A 20,739-nucleotide genomic window follows, 5' to 3' on the forward strand; every position below is an offset into this window, starting at 1 on the left:
TTATAGAAGGCTACCCCCATAGAAAACATCTTTTCGATGCAATTTTGGGTGGTCTTCTCAAAGAGGTTTCTCTGTACAATGATTTTCATTCCAAATGCTCATTATTGTTGACTTGAACCAAAACTTATTAGGTCTCAGGGAAAGTAGTTGTCAGATGACTGCACGTGTATCTCTAAGAGGTGAAGGACACTATTAAGGGAGGTTCCAGTGATAAAGCTCCTATGTGTTATCTCCCATTGAGATAGTCCTCCATATGCTGATAGGTTTATCACATCAGGTGTACAGAAAGAAGCTACTGCAGAGCACATGTTAGCTCAAGATGCTGTCCTTAATCACTAACCTTCATGATAATCATTTCACATTCACAATGTCACCCAACGCGCATGGCGTCCAGGTCTAATACACGGCTCACCTGTGTGACATACAAAGTAAGGGACAAATATAGGAAAATGGTCACTAAGAAAGAGAGAAACAGCTGCACTTATCTTACAGAGGACACTCCCATCTGATGCCCATTGCCAAATCACATGAGCCAAGGAGCAGCCAATGTGACTGTAGCACTGAAGCCATTCCCTGCAGGTAAAGATTACCTGTCAGCAAGCAGTGCAAACTTCACAGAGGAGGACTCAACCAGCTCCTTATGTTTTCCTGATACACGCACAGCCATGAACACGGATGACCAGTACTACTCCACAGCCCACATCTACAAGGACTCTTGTGCATTTCAGAGGAACCAGGGCCAGGACTATTGCCCAAGCCCCCCAGCATGTCTCTACATGGGAAGGCAGCAGCCCTCCACCTATTCCAACTCAGTCATAAGTTTGGATCCAGGAAGTCCCCCAGATATTTCACCCTACGAGGTGCCACCTATATCAGAGGACCCAATTGTGCCCCATCTTCACCATCATCATCACCTTCATCACCATCACCCTGGGATCCCTCACCCCCAACAGCAAACAATGCCTTATCCAGAGGACACAGATCCTGGACTCTTAGATGAACGCAACAGAACCATTTTACCATTTCCATGGATGAAATCCACCAAATCACATACCTGGAAAGCACAGTGGACAGGTGAGTGTCAGGATGTCTCATGTATACATTATAGGAGACAAGATAATTTGTGAGGTTATAGTGGTGGGATGACAGGGTGCAGTGAAACCCAAAGTCCTGCCATCCCACACATAGCAGATAGAAATCTATATAAATGGGTATATATATATATATATATATATATATATATATATATATATATAGTGCTTGTGAGACTGGTAAAACTCTTCATGAACACATAAAAGTACACTTGCACAGTAATACCATTATGGTACACAAATGTTTAACATGGCATTGCCTAAAAATGCATTCTAGAACTAGACATCTTTAAATCTAGCGACATTGTGAAATTGTAATGTCTGTCACCCTAACTACATTTAAGGCAATTGCACAGACAAAAATACAATACAATACAATATATACAGGGCTCAAGTCCTGCAGGAACGAGTGGAAACTGAGTTCCTGCACTTTTTCCACAGCAGGAATATCGTTCCCATTAGCAGGACCAGCCCTTGAGTAAAAATCTTGGTTGAGTTCCCACACTTTTTTTCCCAAGACTTGACCCCTGAATAGATATATATGTTATATATATATATATATATATATATACACACATACACAAACACTGACATATATATATAGATAGATATGTGTGTATAAGCTAATATATATATATATGTATATATATATATATATATATATATATATACACACACACGCATATACAAGTTGACAATATATACATAGAAGCAGGGATGTGCACAGACATTTTGGGAGGCCAGGGCTTTACTGAAGAAAAGGGGCACTTCCCATAATGATGCCAAACTGCCCAGCACTGCCCAGGGCACTTTTAGGAATAACATCAAAAGGGCAGGGGCTCAAGCCCCCCATTCTAGTCAACCTGTTCACATCCCTGCATAGAAGCATTCAGAACAGACACATAAGTGCACAATTTACAGTGAAACCTCTCCAGAACATCATCTCTTTGATAAGACCACCCTCTTACCCAGACCAGATTTTGTTTGATGGATTTGTGGATTTTCAGACCATCATACACTAAGTATAGTGACCATTTTCTTTCAGAAGACCACTGTTTGGTGCAATTGTATGCATATACAATACATATAAGCATTAAGAAATAAAAAAAAAATATGCACATATATACAGACATATATATATATATTATATATATATATATATATATATATACACATACGCAATATATGCATAAAAGCATAAACAACAGGTGTACTTACTACAACCATACAATATAAAAAACAAACTATATAAACATACAGAGCAAACTTAGCTACACAAACATAAATACAATTATACAATATATACTTATCAGCATGTAGAACAGACATCCATACAAACACATATAGCAATGCACAATATGCACAAAAGTACGAACAGCACATATTTAATAAATATATTTATGCACTGTGTACATGAATACATACATTTCATATTCTAAATTCTACAATTCACATATATATATACACAAGCATACAGCACATAGCTAAATACATAATCATACACCGTCATCATTACTCATTTGTCCCAGTATGGAAACGGCATCCAGTACACGGTCAGGAAATGTTAGGAGTGATGGACAGCTATTGGAACAGACTCTCTCTATACAGAGGGTTCAGTTACAGAACAATATTGCTCTATCTCGTCTTACAATGTTATCACAGGGCCCATTATACACTTTTTGTCACACCTGCAAAGCAAATATTTTTTTAATCACACTGTTCAAATACAGTTTTGAAAATGTATATTCTAGTAATTTTCCTGGCAGATAGGCTCTATACTTCTCTCTACCCTGCAACAATGTCTGCATAACATGTACAGTCCGGCGGGTCTGTGGTGCTATGGTGTTAGCAACCCATTCAGTAACAGAAAACACTCTGTACACATTACATAGCTCAAAAGAACAACATTGGAACAGTATGGTAGAGGTATACAGGATAAAGCACATGGGAGTCATGTTTAAACATTGATGTAAAAAAAAAAACGGAATAGATAGAATAATAGACATTCCTCCAAAGTGCCCCTTTTTTGGAGGAACACGATTCCTACTGTCCCTCTTTGTTTCTCAAATGTCTATTTTTTTGACTATAAACTTTTTACATTTCTCCACGTAGTATCTGTTGGTTCCTAGCTGTATATTAAACCCCCAACTTGTATATCATTTTATAATCTCGTGCTAGATGGATCTTACAAATTGCTTAACTTTTTAATTGTTTCCATTTAAAAAAAATATAAGCATCAACAATATTTAGGTATATACAAAAGCATGTATAATTGGCTTTTACACAATGAGCTATAACTGCCCCTCTTTGGCTGTCCATGAAGTTGGAAAGTATGGATTACATAGGGAAATTTGGATAGATAAATAGATAGAAAGATATGAGATAGATATGAGATAGATAGATAGATAGATAGATAGATTGCGGGAATGGTAGAATCGGCACAACCAAAGCAGTAGTCAAACTGCAGGGTGCAAACAGACCATACACTCAGCCCCAGTCGCAGACTGAAAAGTAGATCCAAAGCCACAAAAAGGTCCAACAGCATTCCAAAATTGTGTAAGAAAATGTGCTTTATTAATCCATGTTCTGGTGGATGCAACATTTCAACAGCATTACGCTGTCTTTCTCAAGCATGTCTAAGTGATCACACATGATACCTTATATAGGGTGAACAATCAAGTGTCCTATAAAAGGTCATAATATAATTATATAAAATTTGAAAAAGTGCTTAATAATAACAATATATATAAAATCATCACATAGTGATACAAATCAAGTGAAATACAGTGTATAAATGTACGGTATGCACTATTTTCTCATGTACAGAACAGCAATATTTTTATACACTGTATTTCACTTGATTTGTATTTGTGTATGGCACTGTGTGATGATTTTATATGTATTGTTATTATTAAGCACTTTTGCAAATTTTATATAATTATATTATGACCTTTTATAGGACACTTGATTTTTCACCCTATATAAGGTATCATGTGTGATCACTTAGACATGCCTGAGAAAGACAGCGTAATGCTGTTGAAATGTTGCATCCACCAGAACAAGGGTTAATAAAGCATGTTTGCTTACACAATTTTGGAGTGCCTTTTTGTGCCTTTAGATCAATAGATGATAGATAGATCAAGTATAGTCAAAGGCCTGGAGCATCCTAAAACAGCATTTCTATTATATCCACCATAACATGCAATGTTTTGGCAATGTTGCCCTTTTGAAGCATTGTTGAACACTGCCAAAAACATCTTACATTATGGTAGATACAATAACATTTTTTACGGTACTTCACCAAATTCTGTTTGCACCTGAGTTGGTCGCTTGCAGGGTGGATGTTTCTAGTGCCTGCTCTGCATTTCATTTTGAGATGATATATAGATATAGATAGATAGATAGATAGATAGACAGATAATAGATAGATGTAATATTAATTATTCTTCTAAATTACTAAAATACTAAAATACAAAAACTTTTGAAAATATTTGAACACTTTAATGCACACATTCTAGGTCATTCTATGATACAGAAAAAAAAAAAGAAAAACTGGGATCAGAAACTTGAAGAAACTTAGTTTAGTATTTAGCACACAAATAAATGTAAAATACAAACATTCTCTCTTACATTGGTAAAGTAAAAAAAAGTAAAAAAAAAAAAATGCTGCCATTGCGAGGCCCTCCTCTGTTAGTGTTTCATCATTTTTTGTTTATAAAATTCCAGAAACAGATGTTTTTATTGCTTTGTTAACAACGATTTTACAATTAAAAGATAAAAAAAAAAAAAAGAATTAGGATGGTCACTTTACTGAGGCCTATGAAGCAGGCTTTGTATTTGCTGTTCCCACATCAGTAATAACATGAATTTTAATAGTCAATTTTATTAGTTTATTAAGTTATGACACATATATTGATGTTTATTCCAACATATGCAGTATGCAAGCACATCCTAGGGAAGTCACGTGACGTAAATGTAACAGGAAATCAGGAACAACTTCTGATCATCTGTGTGGTAGTAAATCCATGATAAGGGCAATGGATTTGAATTGTGCCATGTGGTCTTAGGCTGCAGTCCGTAACACACACTCCTATCGCTGGCTACAGACTAAAAGCAACACTTTAACCAAAAATGTGATTCTATTAGCATCTCATGGAATGACATAGAGAAAGTGACTTTTGTTTCATACATAAAAACACGTGTGAAACGGCTAGTCACAATACAGCGTGTCGGGACCAGAGCCAGGTGTTTAGCAGGGGAACAAAGCCGTTCAGTAAGAGAGAGAAGGAGGCAGCTATTTTGGCTCACTCTGATAATGCCTCTTATGGAAAAAAAATTATGGCTTGAGGGTCACTTTAAAGATTTGACCACAATCGAACAAACATTCTGATTACATTTCTCATCCAAATCATGTTCAGGAATACCGTTTCCGTGAAATTATTTGAAAATATTTATGGTGCTTTTGCATTGTTTATGGCAGTAAATGAGATACTGCACATGAAGTTCTTACTACTAGCCCCTCCCCTGACCGAGAAAAATGTTTAAATTTGAAAAAAATTTTTAAACAAAATTTAAAAATTGACACTATTTGATCCTCACTTCAGAGATCAGTTAGGCTAAAAGTACTGACTAAAACGAGCTTCACAATACAGACCAAGTACTGAGCAAAACAACATGCATGAACCAGTCAAATTATTAATAAGAATCAATTTATCTATGGCCGGGTTCACACAGTGTAATATGAAAACTTAAAAGCTGAAGTAAAATAGGTAGAAAAAACTGCAGTTTTTGTTTTACACTGTGTAAACCCAGCCTTAGACATTCTCTGAGTTTTAAAGACTAATTGGTAGGAAACCCATATCAGAAAACATTGGTTGTTTAAAAGTATTGTTTCATGTCATCACCATGGCAACATGGTGGCTTATAGATTTATTTGTAGAAATAAAAATGAATTCTTGCCCACACACACAAAGCATCTGATCAGACAAATAATACTGGAATAATACAGAAACTTTTATGCTTCCTCGAATAAAATTTCACAATTCACAAGAATTCCATGTTTGCTTTGACACCATTTTGGTAACTGAAATTCCGTCCCATATACATCTTTATTAGCGTTTGTGAACCATGTTTACAAATTATTACAACAAATATGCTTCATGAAAATGCTTTAGGATTCAGTATGAACCTTATTGGACATTGGATGTGTATATTCCCATATAGTTCGATGAAGTGGCCATTAAATTTAAGGGAAATTATTCAGATATTTTGTGATGAGCAGGAAAATGTCCTACTGTAGCTCACACCCGGAGGCTGATGATATAAAATTTGCATCAAATTTTGGGATCTTGAAAAACGTGTTATGAGTCCTATTTCTTGCATCTATTAGTATTTACAGTGTAACTATTTAGTAAAGGTAATTATATAAAGAATAAATATTTTTTATGTAGAAAAAGTTAGCATTTTAAATAAATATTGTACTTTTTGATAATATATATATATATATATATATATATATATATATATGTAATCATTCCACAAATATATTTGAAAAAGCAAAAAACTAAAATAATCCTTAAAGCTAACCAATGGTTAAAACAAATTCTAAGTTAGTAATTGTTGACTGTTATTACCTTTTTAAAATACAAAAAGGATCAGTTGAAATTGAATTCTTGCACATATTTTCACCTATTATAGTCTATTTAAAGGGGTACTCCGGGGCAGTTAAGGAAAACAAAAATGCCCCAAAGCTACCACAATACCTGTTCTGTGTCCAATGTAGGTATTCATGTGGTTTTTGGAGCTCTTTTGGCCCCTGTTGTCTCCTAAATATGTTTTTCCTTGTTTGCAGCACAGACTACAACTCCCAGAAGTCAGTGCAGCTCTGTGTAATGGCTGCCAGCCAGTTGCTTTCACTATCTGTGTGCATGTTCACACTGCAGCTCGCACATTGTACAGGTCTTTACATCCTTCCTCCAGCAATGAATCATTTAAAGTAAAACAGTTAACAATAAAGTAAATATAACAATAATAAAATAATAGAATAAAGAATATTTTGTCCACCTGCATTAAACAGATGACTAACCCCCCCCCCCCCCCCACCCCCCTATAAACATTGCGACAAAATAAAGTATAAGGAAATAAAAAGGAAAATAAATGAAATTAAGGGAGGTAGGGTGGGTCTTGATCCGAAGGCTGAAGTAACTTCACCGGACCGCCACCCGCTATATAAAGGGAAAAACCACCAGCAGCATGGGCACTACAGCCAATCCAGTATGGGAAGCTACAACTGCCAGCCACACGAGGTATCTGCAGTTAAGGACATTAAGCAAGCCCATTGACAAATACAGAAGTGCAGGAGCAGCAGCATCAAACCATAGAACATGGTTTATGTTTCCATGCGGCCCCGCTTTTCTATTTGTCTTGGGGGTCCATATAGTAGTTGGCTGGATGACGTTTTCCTCACACTTCCTGCATGTAAGTGACGGCTGAAAGAGGAAAACTGCTGTATATAGCTAATGAAAGATATTTAGACAAATACATAGGTTGGTGAGAGGGAAAGGAAGGGCTATGGGTTTAGTTCCCTGGAGAACCCCTTTAATAAAAGTTATAACAATAAAGATAATGATATATAGAATGCATATTATTTATGTATAAAAAAGTTAGCATTTTATATAAATATTGTACTTCTAATAATAAATTGTAATTCTAATAATAAATAAATAAATTATTATTATATATAACAATAATCATCCCAAAACAATAAAAAAAAATTGAATCCTTCTTAAAAGTAGGATTGAACTTTTGAACTTAGTGATTGTTAACCATCATCACCTGTTGAGAATAAAAATGTGATCAGATGTAACTGAATTCTTCGGAGAATACATTGAACAAGTAGTAAATATTATTATGTAAATGGTTTTAAAGTGATCAACATTTGGAGTCTCCAAAAGATTCAATGCATATTCTAGTTTATTTCAAACATCAAAACAAGGAACTTGGTTCTTCAGTAAGTATTATATTGTAATGGAGGCATAAGCAACGTTTCGGCCTGTCCCAGGAGCAGAACATAAAGCTGCGGTATAATTGAATGTTTTTTTAATAAAATAAATTACTAACTAATGAATTCATGACAGGTTAAATGATTGACATCGAAGCTAAAGCCATTGGCAGGAATAATGACGTCCTGCTATGAATTACCTGATTTATTATCATAAAGGCTGTGGAGATGCAGAGACGGGGATTTTATCATGTTACTGTTAATTTATACATTAAAGGGGTACTCCGGTGAAAACCTTTTTCCTTTTAAATCAACTGGTGGCAGAAAGTTAAACATATTTGTAAATTACTTCTATTAAAAAATCTTAATCCTTCCAGTACTTATTAGCTGCTGAATGCTACAGAGTAAATTCCTTTCTTTTTGGAACACTGATGACATCACAAGCACAGTGCTCTCTGCTGACATCTCTGTCCATTTTAGCAACCATGCATAGCAGATGTATACTAAGGGCAGCATGGTGGCTCAGTGGTTAGCACTGCTTCCTTGCAGTGCTGTGGACTTGGGTTCAAATCCCACTAAGGACAACAATAAATAAAGCGTTATTATTATAATAACATCAGCAGAGAGAACTGTGCTCGTGATGTCATCAGAGAGGATTCCAAAAAGAAAATAATTTCCTCTGTAGTATTCAGCAGCTGATAAGTACAGGAAGGATTAAGAATTTTTAATAGAAGTAATTTACAAATATGTTTAACTTTCTGCCACCAGTTGATTTATAAGAAAAAAGGTTTTCACCGGAGTACCCTTTTAAGGCAATGTTCACACAGAAACCAAACCTATGAAAATTGTGACAGACATAAGGTGGCAGTAAAGCAATATTTACAGGCTGCCCTTCTAGTGGTTGCCAAACTGCAACTCCCAGCATGCCCAGACAGCCAAAGGCTGTCTGGGCATGCTGGGAGTTGTAGTTTTGCAACATCTGGAGGGTCACAGTTTGGAGACCACTATTACAGTGGTGCCCAAACGGTAGCCCTCCAAATGTTGCCAAACTACAACTCTCAGCATGCCTCGACTGCCCAGGCATGCTGGGAGTTGTAGTTCTGTAACATCTGTCCCTTCAGATTTTGCAATTTTCATGAAAATTTTGAAAATTGCTGCTATACTTTGTAGCCCTTTAATTTTTTCAAAAAGTAAAAATATGTCTATTTTATGACGCCAACATAAAGTAGACATATTGTATTTGCGAATCAATATAACATTTATTTGGAATATCAATTTATCTTACAAGCAGAGAGCTTCAAAGTTAGAAAAATGCAACATTTAAAAAATGTTCATGAAATTTTGGGATTTTTCACAAAGAAAGGATGCAAATAACGATGAAAATTTACCACTAAAATAAAGTAGAATATGTCACGAAAAAACTATCTCAGAAACAGAATAATTGGTAAAAGCATCTCAGAGTTATTAATGCATAAAGTGACAGTGGTCAGAATTGCGAAAAAGTGCTGCGTCCTTAAGGTGAAAATGAGCTGCGTCCTTAAGGGGTTAAGAACATGACACAGTGTATATAATATGAAAGACATCATCATCAGCGGATTAAGAAAAACACTCATGGGACAACTCACATGCAAAATGAATGCGGGTACTATAAAGTGCAATGTTAGGCAAAATATGAACAAATACCGAGAACTACTTGTAATCTTAGTGACCATCCAGTTTTTATCCAATAAAAAGAAAAATTGTTGGGTAATACTAGTGGAAAATGTTTGGACACAAATACCTACACATTTTCTAGGTCAGTATATAAGGCACAGTACACATATAGGAAAATATACCATTTTTATTTTAACGTACACATTTTCGTTTAGATGAAAACGTGAAAATGAAATAAAATGAAACACGTCTGTAAATTTTCCGAAGTGTGAGCTAAGCCCGAGTTCACACTGCGTAACATTTTGCAATGTTTTTAATTTTCTGCATGCTTTTTTTTAGCCACTTTCGAAAAAAGAACGCCAGTTTTTAAATGGCTGATTTTTTTCTCCCAGTTAGAGCACGTAATTTTTATGTCAGTATTTGGTCCTTCTCGTGGAGCTCATTTTAGTCAATATTTTAACCGAAACCAGGAGTTGGTTCAAAACTCACAAAAATGTGTAAACGATAGTTCCTGTTTTTTTTATTTTTTTTATTTACTAAACTGGGCTCCAAAATGATGGGTACTCTGGTGGAAAAGAAAAAAATTTTAATCAACTTTTGCCAGACAGTTAAACAGGTTTGTAAATGACTTCTATTAAAAAATCTTTACCCTTCCAGTATTTTTTATTTTTTAGTAGCTGTATGCTACAGAGGAAATTATTTTCTTTTTGAATTTCTTTTTTGTCTTGTCCACAGTGCTCTCTGCTGACACCTGATGCCCGTATCAGGAACTGTCCAGAGCAGGAGAAAATCCCCATTGCAAACCTATGCTGCTCTGGACAGTTCCTGATATGGACAGAGGTGTCAGCAGAGAGCACTGTGGACAAGACAAAAAATAAATTAAAAAAGAAAATAATTTCCTCTGTAGCATACAGCTGCTAAAAAGTACTGGAAGGGTAAATAAAATTTTTTATAGAAGTCATTTACAAATCTGTTTAACTTTCTGGCAACAGTTGATTTAATATTTTTTTTTCCCCCACCAGAGTACCCCTTTAAATACAAATCAAATTACTACTATGTGTGAACTAAGTCTAAAGCTTCCTATACAGGACAAAGCTGTATGTCGGCCCTCGTACAGCTACAAAGAGTCTCTACAGTTGTATGTAGCACATATTATTGTTCCATGTGGCACTGCAGAAATGATTATTGGGGAGGATATCTCCGAAACGATGGGATCCAGTGGTGCATATGTCAGAATGTCTCCATAAGATCTGAGGTAGACAGGGGTACAGTATGGGCACATAACATCTACAGGCGCTGTATCATGAATCCGGCAATGCAGATCTTCAACACAGCTGTGCATGCGTCTCTGGGCTTTGTTTGTTTGCTTTATGTTTTGCTTTTTGTTTTTCATAATTTTTGCTCCACTGATTTAATTGATGCATTATGGAATATCACTTTGCATCCACTTTTCAATCAGTTTTGTTGAATTTGGGTCTTTTTTGAGGGAAATGTTGGTGTTGGGTTCTGGATTCTGACTCTACCAGACTTATTTTTTTTACACCAGTCTGCATAATACGGAGCTGAAAACATAAGGGGGGAGATTTATCAAAACCTGTGTAAAGGAAAAGTTTCCCAGTTGCCATAGCAACCAATTAGATTGCGTCTTCCATTTTGCAGAGGCCTTGTTAAAAATGGCAACAGCTGGAGGCACAAAATGGGTTGGGTCACCAGCGGATCTGCAGCATAAAATATGCTGCGATCCGTTACGTGTGACCCTACCCTAAAGGTTTTGATAAATCTCCCCCAAAAAATCTGTTTTGAACTTTACTTTCTGTTAATGGGTTGCCATTCCAGCCTGGGGGTATGACCCCCACTGGCCTGTTAATCAATATATATATATATATATATATATATATATATATATATATATAATCGTCAGGGGTAAAACATATAGGGGTAACGAATAGTCAGAAGTCGCGGCATTATAGTCAGAAGAAAAGGGGGCTGGTTGATACTGAATCCAATATGCCACCATACAAAAAGTAGTCAGAAGTACCAGTATGCCACCGTAATAAAAATACAGGAATACCAGTATGCCAACATATGAATGGTAGTCAGAAATAAGGTGTCATGAGCAAGGGGTGCAGCAGACCACAGAGGTTTCCTGTTGGGTTTCTTTTTGCAAAAACACCCCAAAATTGCCACAAATGTCGCACTACATCTTTTCTGATGAAAACATGCATTGGCCAGATGTTAGCTGAAAGTCTATAGGGATTTATGAAATTCCAAACCCACTTTTTCCCCGTTTTTTGGCGGTTTTGGGCTCAGTGGCAGTTTTCCTAAATCACGGCATGTTGAGACTAGGGCATTTTTTTGGGACAAAATCTTGGTTTTTCTTACCCATAGAAGTCTATGGGAGCAAAAAAATAAATAAAACGGTATGTGAGTTTAGCATTGGAGATTTTTCGGGAGTTTTTCCCCCTCATTTCTTCAATAGAAATACTTGAGTAACATGACGAAAGGCATGCTATGATAAGAACGCAGGGGAAAAAATGTCATGTTTTTCATGATGACGCAGGTGAACAAAATTTAAAGGGGTTCTCCAGTGGAAAACATTTTTTTTTAAATCAATTGATGCCAGAAATTAAAGAGATTTACAGATTTGTAAATTACTTCCATTTAAAAATCTTAATCCTTCCAGTACTTATCAACTGCTGTATACTACAGAGGAAGTTGATTTGTTCTTTTCTGGCTGACTACAGTGCTCTCTGCTGACACCTCTGTTCATGTAAGGAACTGGCCAGAGCAGTAGCAAATCCCCATAGCAAACCTCCTGCTCTGGACAGTTCCTGACATGGACAGAGGTGTCAGCGGAGAGCACTGTGGTCAGGCAGAAAAGTAATTCAAAAAGAAAAGAACTTCCTGTGAAGCATACAGCAGCTGATAAGTACTGGAAGGATTAAGATTTTTAAATAGAAGTAATTTACAAATCTATTTAACTTTCTGCACCAGTTGATTTAAAAAACATTTCCACTGGAGTACCCCTTTAAAATGCAATAAAAGCAATGGTGCAAGGCCTGCTGGAATGTTTTTAATTTTTACATCGAAATGGCGTATGGACTGGAAACTGATTTAAAAAAAAATGGCTTCTGTGCTAAGTCACAGAAAATGCAAATCTCATGTAACAACTTATGTGAAATATTATTGCAATTATTGGAGAGTCAAAAGGGCTGGAGTTTATTTACTAAGAGTGGAGTATAGTTTTCTTTGTGGGTTTTGATTTCCGACAGGTATTTTCCCAAGGTATTTACTAAGGTTTCCCTACATTTTGCACTTTTCCCTACGTTTTGCTTTTTTTACAACTGTTCTGATCTGTCGGGTTTTCCTCAGCTCAAATCCACCACATTTTCTGTGGAAACCTAAGTAAATATGTTGGGATTTTTCAAAACTGTCGGAGAGACGCCCCTTTTGTTGGGACCACGCCCACTTTATCCCATGGCCACACCCCTTTTCAGGGTTTTCTTGTAAAATGGAGTTTTTTTCTTTTGGTCGCAAATTGTGTCGCATGGAACGTGCAACACAATTTGGGCGCAAAACCCAACAATAAAGAGTCGGGATCACGTTAGTAAATAATCCCCATTGAGTTTTATTAGCAGTACTGTCGCGGTGTTGCACATGATTTTGCCATGCTTTTTTGTAAAATGACTGAAATACTGAAATTGTGATACACATTATGCTTTTTACATAATCACGGTAAATTTGCACAATTTTACAGAATATTTCACAATATAGCGGTAAAAACTTGGTGGTACTGCAACAGTACTGCAAAGCAGAAAAGCCACACAGGCCTGCAGTTCAAAGTAAAGCCTCTTTCACATTTCCATTTAGCCCCGTTATATGCAGGTCTATGCAGGTCATGCATGCACTATTATTTTTCTCCGATAAATTACCCATTCCCTAATGGACCCCATTCAAGTCAATCGGATCCGTCTGGACTTGGGGGTGACCCAGTGGGGTCAGTTGTGCTCCGACCTGTTCTGAGGCCATTTGATGCAAAAAAAGAAAAGAGTTGGACCCAGAGACCCAGAGCGGGGTGGAACACAACAGCAATGTGAACCTATTGCAAAGTCAAATGCGAATTATAACATTGGAGAAACGTAAAAAAAAAAAAAATCTAAATTCATAACTTTTTTTTTACACCATCCCCAAAGGCAGTGTAAACTTTGCACCATAAATTGGATGTAAAGCTTTTGAAAATGTCTCGGAATCTAGACTAAATCTGACGACATGCCCTCTTTTTCAAAAACTGTAGTAAATTGTGCAAACCTTTGTTCTTTTTGGTGTAAACTTCTTAGAAAATCTGGTTGAACTGCCATTTTACTATTAGGTTCATTAGAACTTAAAGAGGTACTCCGCTGTAAACATCTTCTCCCCTATCCAAAGGATAGGGGATAAGATGTTAGATTGCGGGGGTCCCGCCGCTGAGGACTCCGGCGATCACCGGACCGGCAGCAGCTGTGTCTGGAACAAAAAAAGCTTGCAGCTTTCGGGTTCGTGACGCCACACCACGCCCCCTCCATTCATGTCTATGGGAGGGAGCATGATATCCTCCTCCCACAGATGTGAATGGAAGGGGCATGTCGCTCAGCATCGCCAGTCATCGGGCACTGAGCGGAGTTCGCTTCATTCACTGAATGACAGGGGTGCCACAGCGTAGATCTAACACCTTATCCCCTATCCTTTGGATACAGCGGAGTATCCCTTTAAAGGCGTAGTCGAGGGAACTGAACATATCAGACAGGATAAGTGTCTGATTGCCGGGGCTCTGACCGCTGGGACCCTTATCCCCCCCCCCCATGCGCAATCTCCTGCACGGGACCCCGGCAACTTACATGTCCTCAGTGCACTCCTCCCCCATCTTTCTAGATGACCGCAAGTGACAGTCCATTCAGGCAATCACTGGCTTAGTGTGGGACATCACTGCGCTGGTGATTAGCTGAGCGGGTCGTCACTTGCATTCATCTAGGAAGGTGGGGGCTGGAGCGCTCCGAGGACGTGTATGTATCCGGGGCCCCATACAAGAGAAAGTGGCCAGAGCCCTAACCCCCCAATATACCAACCAGCACGAAACCCAAATCAACCCCCCCCCCCCCCCCCCCCCCCCCAGGTGATTAGGGAAGATTTATCAAAATCTGTGTAGAGGGAATGTGGAGCAGTGTTTCCCATAACAACCAATCAGATCGCTTCTGAAAAATGAAAGATCTGATTGGTTACTATGGCGGCAACTGCTTTACTTCTCCTCTACACTGGTTTTGATCAATCTCCCCATAGGTGTCTAAAAAGTTCAGTTCCCTGGACTACCCCAACAAAAAGAATACAACTTTTTGTGCCAATTTTAGTCTGATAAAATCAGTTGGCTCAGGTGACATTCCTATAATGTAGAAGGGCACCTTTTAGGCTGTGTTCGCACGGTGCGTTTTTCCCATGATTTTGCTTTTAATTTTTGCTTTTAATTCTGCATATTGTGACAAAAAGGGCACAATTTTACAAAGTGCTCCATCGTAAGAAAATAATCAAATTTTTTCCACATTTTGCCATTACCCCACAAAATCACCAAAATACCACACCATGTAAATACAGGCTTAGACTCTGTTTATACTGACTGTGCTGTGTATATTGTAGGACATTACAGAACGGGTTTCAGTAGTGACAAAAACCCGAACGTATGTCCTAGAGCAGTCGTCTCCATAATGTGGACCTCTAGATATTGTAAATCTAAAACTCCCAGCATGCCCGGACAGCCGTTGGCTGGACCACTGTTCTAAAGGTTATTGAACAGCATCTCATAATACAAAGAACAATGCAGCATGCCATATGTTGTGCCCTTTAAAAACTAGTGGAAACCTGAAGGAAATTAACCAACTGAAGTGTGAATAGACCCTTAGCCAAACATGACATGTTCATTAGAGAAGGTAACAAATGCAAATATTTACTGTAAGATATATGTTTATAACCTATTGCTCATGCACAGTTGCTGCATTTAAGGTTTTATTTGTTTTGACTTTTTATTTTATTTTGTAAAACCTTGTAATGGCCTCTTTCTTCAAACTATAAAATATACAGAAAAACTGGGGGGGAAAATCATTTGTAGGATGAAATTGAAAAGAAAAGGCTCTTTTCTAGTGTTCTTTACAGTAAAACTGATGTCATCTTCTTCATTCTGTGGGTCAGTACGATTACAGTGATAGTTTATATAGCTTTTATTTTTTGTAGTAGTAAAATGAAAAACATAAGTAAATACTAATATATATATATATATATATATATATATATATATATATATATATATATATATATATTTATCCCCTATAACTTTTTCATTTCTCCATCTACAGGGATAGGATGAGGGCCTTGAACTGTAGTTGATATCAATACTATTTTAGAGTAGATGGGACTTTCGGATGGCTTTTTATTTTATTTCAGATTTTGTGACCAAAAATCAGCAATTCTGGCATTTAGTATTTTTTTCATTTATGCCATTCACTGTGCGGCATCATTAATGTTTTATTTTAATAGTTCAGACATTGTTACAGGTGGTGATACCAAATATGTATATATTTTTTTCTTTTGTTTACAAGTAAACAGTGTTAGGGGAGGGGCTTTATTTTTATTTTTTTTATAAAGTCCCTCTTTGGGACTATTACAGTCATGGCCGTAAATGTTGGCACCCGTGAAATTTTTAAAGAAAATGAAGTATTTCTCACAGAAAAGGATTGCAGTAACACATGTTTTGCTATACACATGTTTATTCCCTTTGTGTTTATTGGAGCTAAACCAAAAAAGGGAGGAAAAAAAGCTAATTGGATATAAAGTCCCACCAAACTCCAAAAATGGTCTGGACAAAATGATTGGCACCCTTAACTTAATATTTGGTTGCACACCCTCTGGAAAAAATAACTGAAATCCGTTGCTTCCTATAACCATCAATAAGCTTCTTACACCTCTCAGCCGGAATGTTGGACCACTCTTACTTTGCAAATTGCTACAGGTCTCTCTTATTGGAAGCAATTTTAAGATCTCTCCACAGGTGTTCAATGGGATTTAGATCTGGACTCATTGCTGCCACTTCAGAACTCTCGAGCGCTTTGTTGACATCCATTTCTGGGGGCTTTTTGACGTATGTTTGGGGTCATTGTCCTGCTGGAAGACCCAAGATCTCAGACGTAAACCCAGCTTTCTGACACTGGGCTGTACAGTGCGACACAAAATCCGTTGGTAATCCTCAGATTTCATGATGCCTTGCACACATTCAAGGCACCCAGTGCCAGAGGCAGCGAAACAACCCCAAAACATCATTGAACCTCCACTATATTTCACTGTAGGTACTGTGTTCTTTTCTTTGCAGGCCTCATTCCGTTTTCGGTAAACAGTAGTATGATGTGCTTTATCAAAAAGCTCCATCTTGGTCTCATCTGTCCATGAGACGTTTTCCCAGAAGGATTTTGGCTTACTCAAGTTCATTTTGGCAAAATGTAGTCTTGCTTTTTTATGTCTCTGTGTCAGCAGTGGGGTCCTCCTGTGTCTCCTGCCATAGCGTTTCATTTCATTTAAATGTTGACGGATAGTTCGCACTGACACTGATGCTCCCTGAGCCTGCAGGACAGCTTGAATATCTTTGGAACTTCTTTGGGGCTGCTTATCCACCATCAGGACTATCCTGCGTTGACACCTTTCATAAATTTTTCTCTTCCGTCCACACCCAGGGAGATTAGCTACAGTGCCATGGGTTGCAAACTTCTTGATAATGTTGTACACTGTGGACAAAGGCAAATCTAGATCTCTGGAGATGGACTTGTAACCTTGAGATTGTTGATATTTTTCTACAATTTTGGTTCTCAAGTCCTCAGACAGTTCTCTTCTCTTTCTGTTGTCCATGCTTAGTGTGGCACACACAGTCACACAATGCAAAGACTAAGTGAACTTCTCTCCTTTTTATCTGCTTTCAGGTGTGATTTTTATATTGCCCACACCTATTACTTGCCCCAGGTAAGTAACAGGAGCATCACATGCTTGAAACAATCTTATTTATCCACAATTTTGAAAGGGTGACAATAATTTTGTCCAGCCCATTTTTGGAGTTTGGTGACATTATGTCCAATTTGCTTTTTTTCCTCCTTTTTTTGGTTTAGTTCCAATATACACAAAGGGAATAAACATGTATATAACAAAACATGTGTTACTGCAATCCTTTTCTGTGAGAAATACTTCATTTTCTTGAAAAATTACAGGGGTGCCAACATTTACAGCCATGACTGTATAAGTAATCATAAGATTGCTTATACGGATTAATGCTATACTATTGCATACCATTGACAAGTTAGACTAGTGCTTTGCTGGTATAGCCTGCCTGTAAGTCTTAGCAGTAGCAGTTGAATTACTATCGCAGGCAAAAAGTAAAGGCCTCTTGCTGTCACAATAACTGATCAGCACCCCGTAATCACATTGTGAGGGGTGCTTAGTGGGCACCAGACAGGAGTGGCCCCTGTTATTTAGCCTTTTTGAAGCTGCGATCACTATTAGTGGCATAATTTAGAGGTTAAATGACAAACATCAGCGTGATTGCTGATGTTAGTCATTGACAGTGAGTGTTGGCTGATAATTGCAGCTGGCACTTACGGTCTGGGAAAAAAGCTCAACTCCGGAGCTCACTTCATAGATAGTTAGTTCCAATCTTGATAACGCTATACATGGCTATGATTGTAGCAGGTGTAAAACTTACAGCCATATAGGCAACAGCCTTGTGCGTCTACGCTATGTGTAGTGAGCCTTTCATAGATGTAACGTCCAGTACCTTATGTCAATAGTGTGAAGATGCTGTTTGTGGCTTGCTTCATCCTTTTTTTTCTTGTTTCAATATATCTTAAAATAAATGTCATGAGAAGATATATACTGACTTGAATAGGAGTAATCATAAAAGAGAGAAAAAGTGCAAAATAAGGACCCATCCTGGTGTTGCTTCTTATCACCATGTCATCCTTGTAAGCAGTGAAATAAAGGGGGCCCCATAGCAAATATCCAAATGGGCCTCCTATTATGGCATCTGAATTTGCTCTGGTATTTTTTCCCCTGTCTTTCCATGACCCATTGGTCAATACCTCCTACATGAATTTGCTGCCAATGCAGTTCCCTAGAACAGTGGTTCTCAACCTTTTTCGCGACTGTACCCCCAAAGGGTGAAAGTATGTCTGCGGGTACCCCTCGCGCAGGACTTATGCGCGAGGAGTTCCCGCGGACAAAATAGGTGATAAAATTACTTATTTTCATAATGGCGTGTGCTTACCTTTGTACTAATGCGATACTTAATCCCCTTGTGCCATTATTCCCCCCTCCCTCTGATCCCCTTTTGCCATTATTCCCCCCCTCCATCTTAAGCCCCTTGTGCCATCATTATCCGATATGGCAAAAGGGGATCATAGGGAGGGGGAATAATAGCACAAGGGGAAAAAGATGAAGGGGGGAATAATGGCACAAGGGGATTAAGATGGAGGAGGGGTAGGGATAACAGCACAAGGGGATCAGAGGGAGGGGGAATCATGGCACAGGGGGATTAAGATGGGGGGATAATCAACAACCATTGTTTCTCTCCCCCTCCCATACCCCCCTCCTACCCCCTGGGCTCATACGGTATATGTATATATATATATATATATATATATATATATATATATACATACATACAATAACATCCCTCCCTCCCATACACTTAGTTATTACTTTTTTTTAACATTACCTGGCCTGTTCCGGTATACATCGCTCCCAGAGTCCCGTTCCCAGAGTTCCATTCGGTGGGGCAGCACAGAAGGGTGACGTCCTCCTACGCTGTGCGGCACCTCCGCACGTCACACGTCTGCCTGGCAACCACGCAGCTGCCGTAAAGTAACCGCGACCGGAGCTGCGGCCGCAGTACTTTACAGAGAGCTGTCGTGACCATTTCCCACTCTGTGCTGAAAAATATTGGCCAATGCATGGCCGGTATTTGTCAGCGCATTGCGTACCCCCGCACAACTGGTGGTGTACCCCTAGGTGTACGCGTACCACTGGTTGAGAACCCCTGCCCTTGAGAGTTCTGTACTTTTTATTACCAATTTATAAGGGAATGAGACCAACCGGGATGTGGCCCCCTCTTTTTCCAAGGGACTCACAGCATCCATTATGGAAGGTACACTATAAACGCTGTTAAGTTGTTTTCCCCTCTCTTTACTGGCCACACTAGGACTAGTTCTCGATGACTGAACTAACCGGATCTGAATCCCCCTGTGCCTTATAAAGGATCAATTCAACTGATACCTTGTGAACTTTTCATGACATATCTGTAAATGGTTTAAATAAGCCTACAGGTGACAGATACCACTGCAAATACTTCATGGATCCATCACACATGAGCTATGATGAAATCTGTTTAATGGATACGTCATTGAGAGGTATTGAAAAATACATGACATATCCCTACAACAGATGTCATGAAGTGGCATCCATCAGCCATAGGGTCAATATTGTATCCGTTTTACAGCGATATATATTATATTCCATTAGATGGAATGAGGCAATCTAGTACGCTATCACCTCTGTAATTTTTTAACGGAATTCTGTTTGAAAATTCTGTAGAGTGAATGGGCCCTTGCTGATCATCCTTCTGATCTCTTGCAGAGTAATAGGGACTTAGGGGACTGCTTTCCCATTTAGTAAGGGGGAGTTTTCAGTGAAGAGGGAGAGTTGCGCACATTAAGACTGTCCATAAAGAAGAGGGAGCCATCTGATTTGGAGCCCTATTTTTTCATGATCCCTAGAGCAGCCATCTTGTCTGCCTCAATACAGACAGGCTTACAGACTGATCCCCTAATAAAATATATAATGCATTTTCCCAAATAATCTGCTGTTTGAATGGTAATTACACTTACCTACCTTAGACAACTTAATAATTCAGTATGACTTATTATGGCAGGAAGGATTTTC

At 38.1% G+C, this 20,739-nt stretch overlaps 1 protein-coding gene across 1 annotated transcript in view; it reads left to right on the forward strand.

The window, feature by feature from the left end:
* Window positions 1-665: 665 nt before the first annotated feature.
* PDX1 (pancreatic and duodenal homeobox 1) overlaps window positions 666-20,739 on the forward strand; it is a 28,431-nt gene continuing 8,357 nt past the window's right edge. Inside the window, exon 1 of the mRNA XM_056560063.1 lies at window positions 666-1,074. Coding sequence (XP_056416038.1) covers window positions 666-1,074 — 409 coding nt within the window. The remainder of the gene's footprint in view (window positions 1,075-20,739) is intronic.

This window comes from Hyla sarda, chromosome 2 (assembly GCF_029499605.1).
Source record: "Hyla sarda isolate aHylSar1 chromosome 2, aHylSar1.hap1, whole genome shotgun sequence".
In the NCBI taxonomy this organism is placed as follows: Eukaryota; Metazoa; Chordata; class Amphibia; order Anura; family Hylidae; genus Hyla; species Hyla sarda.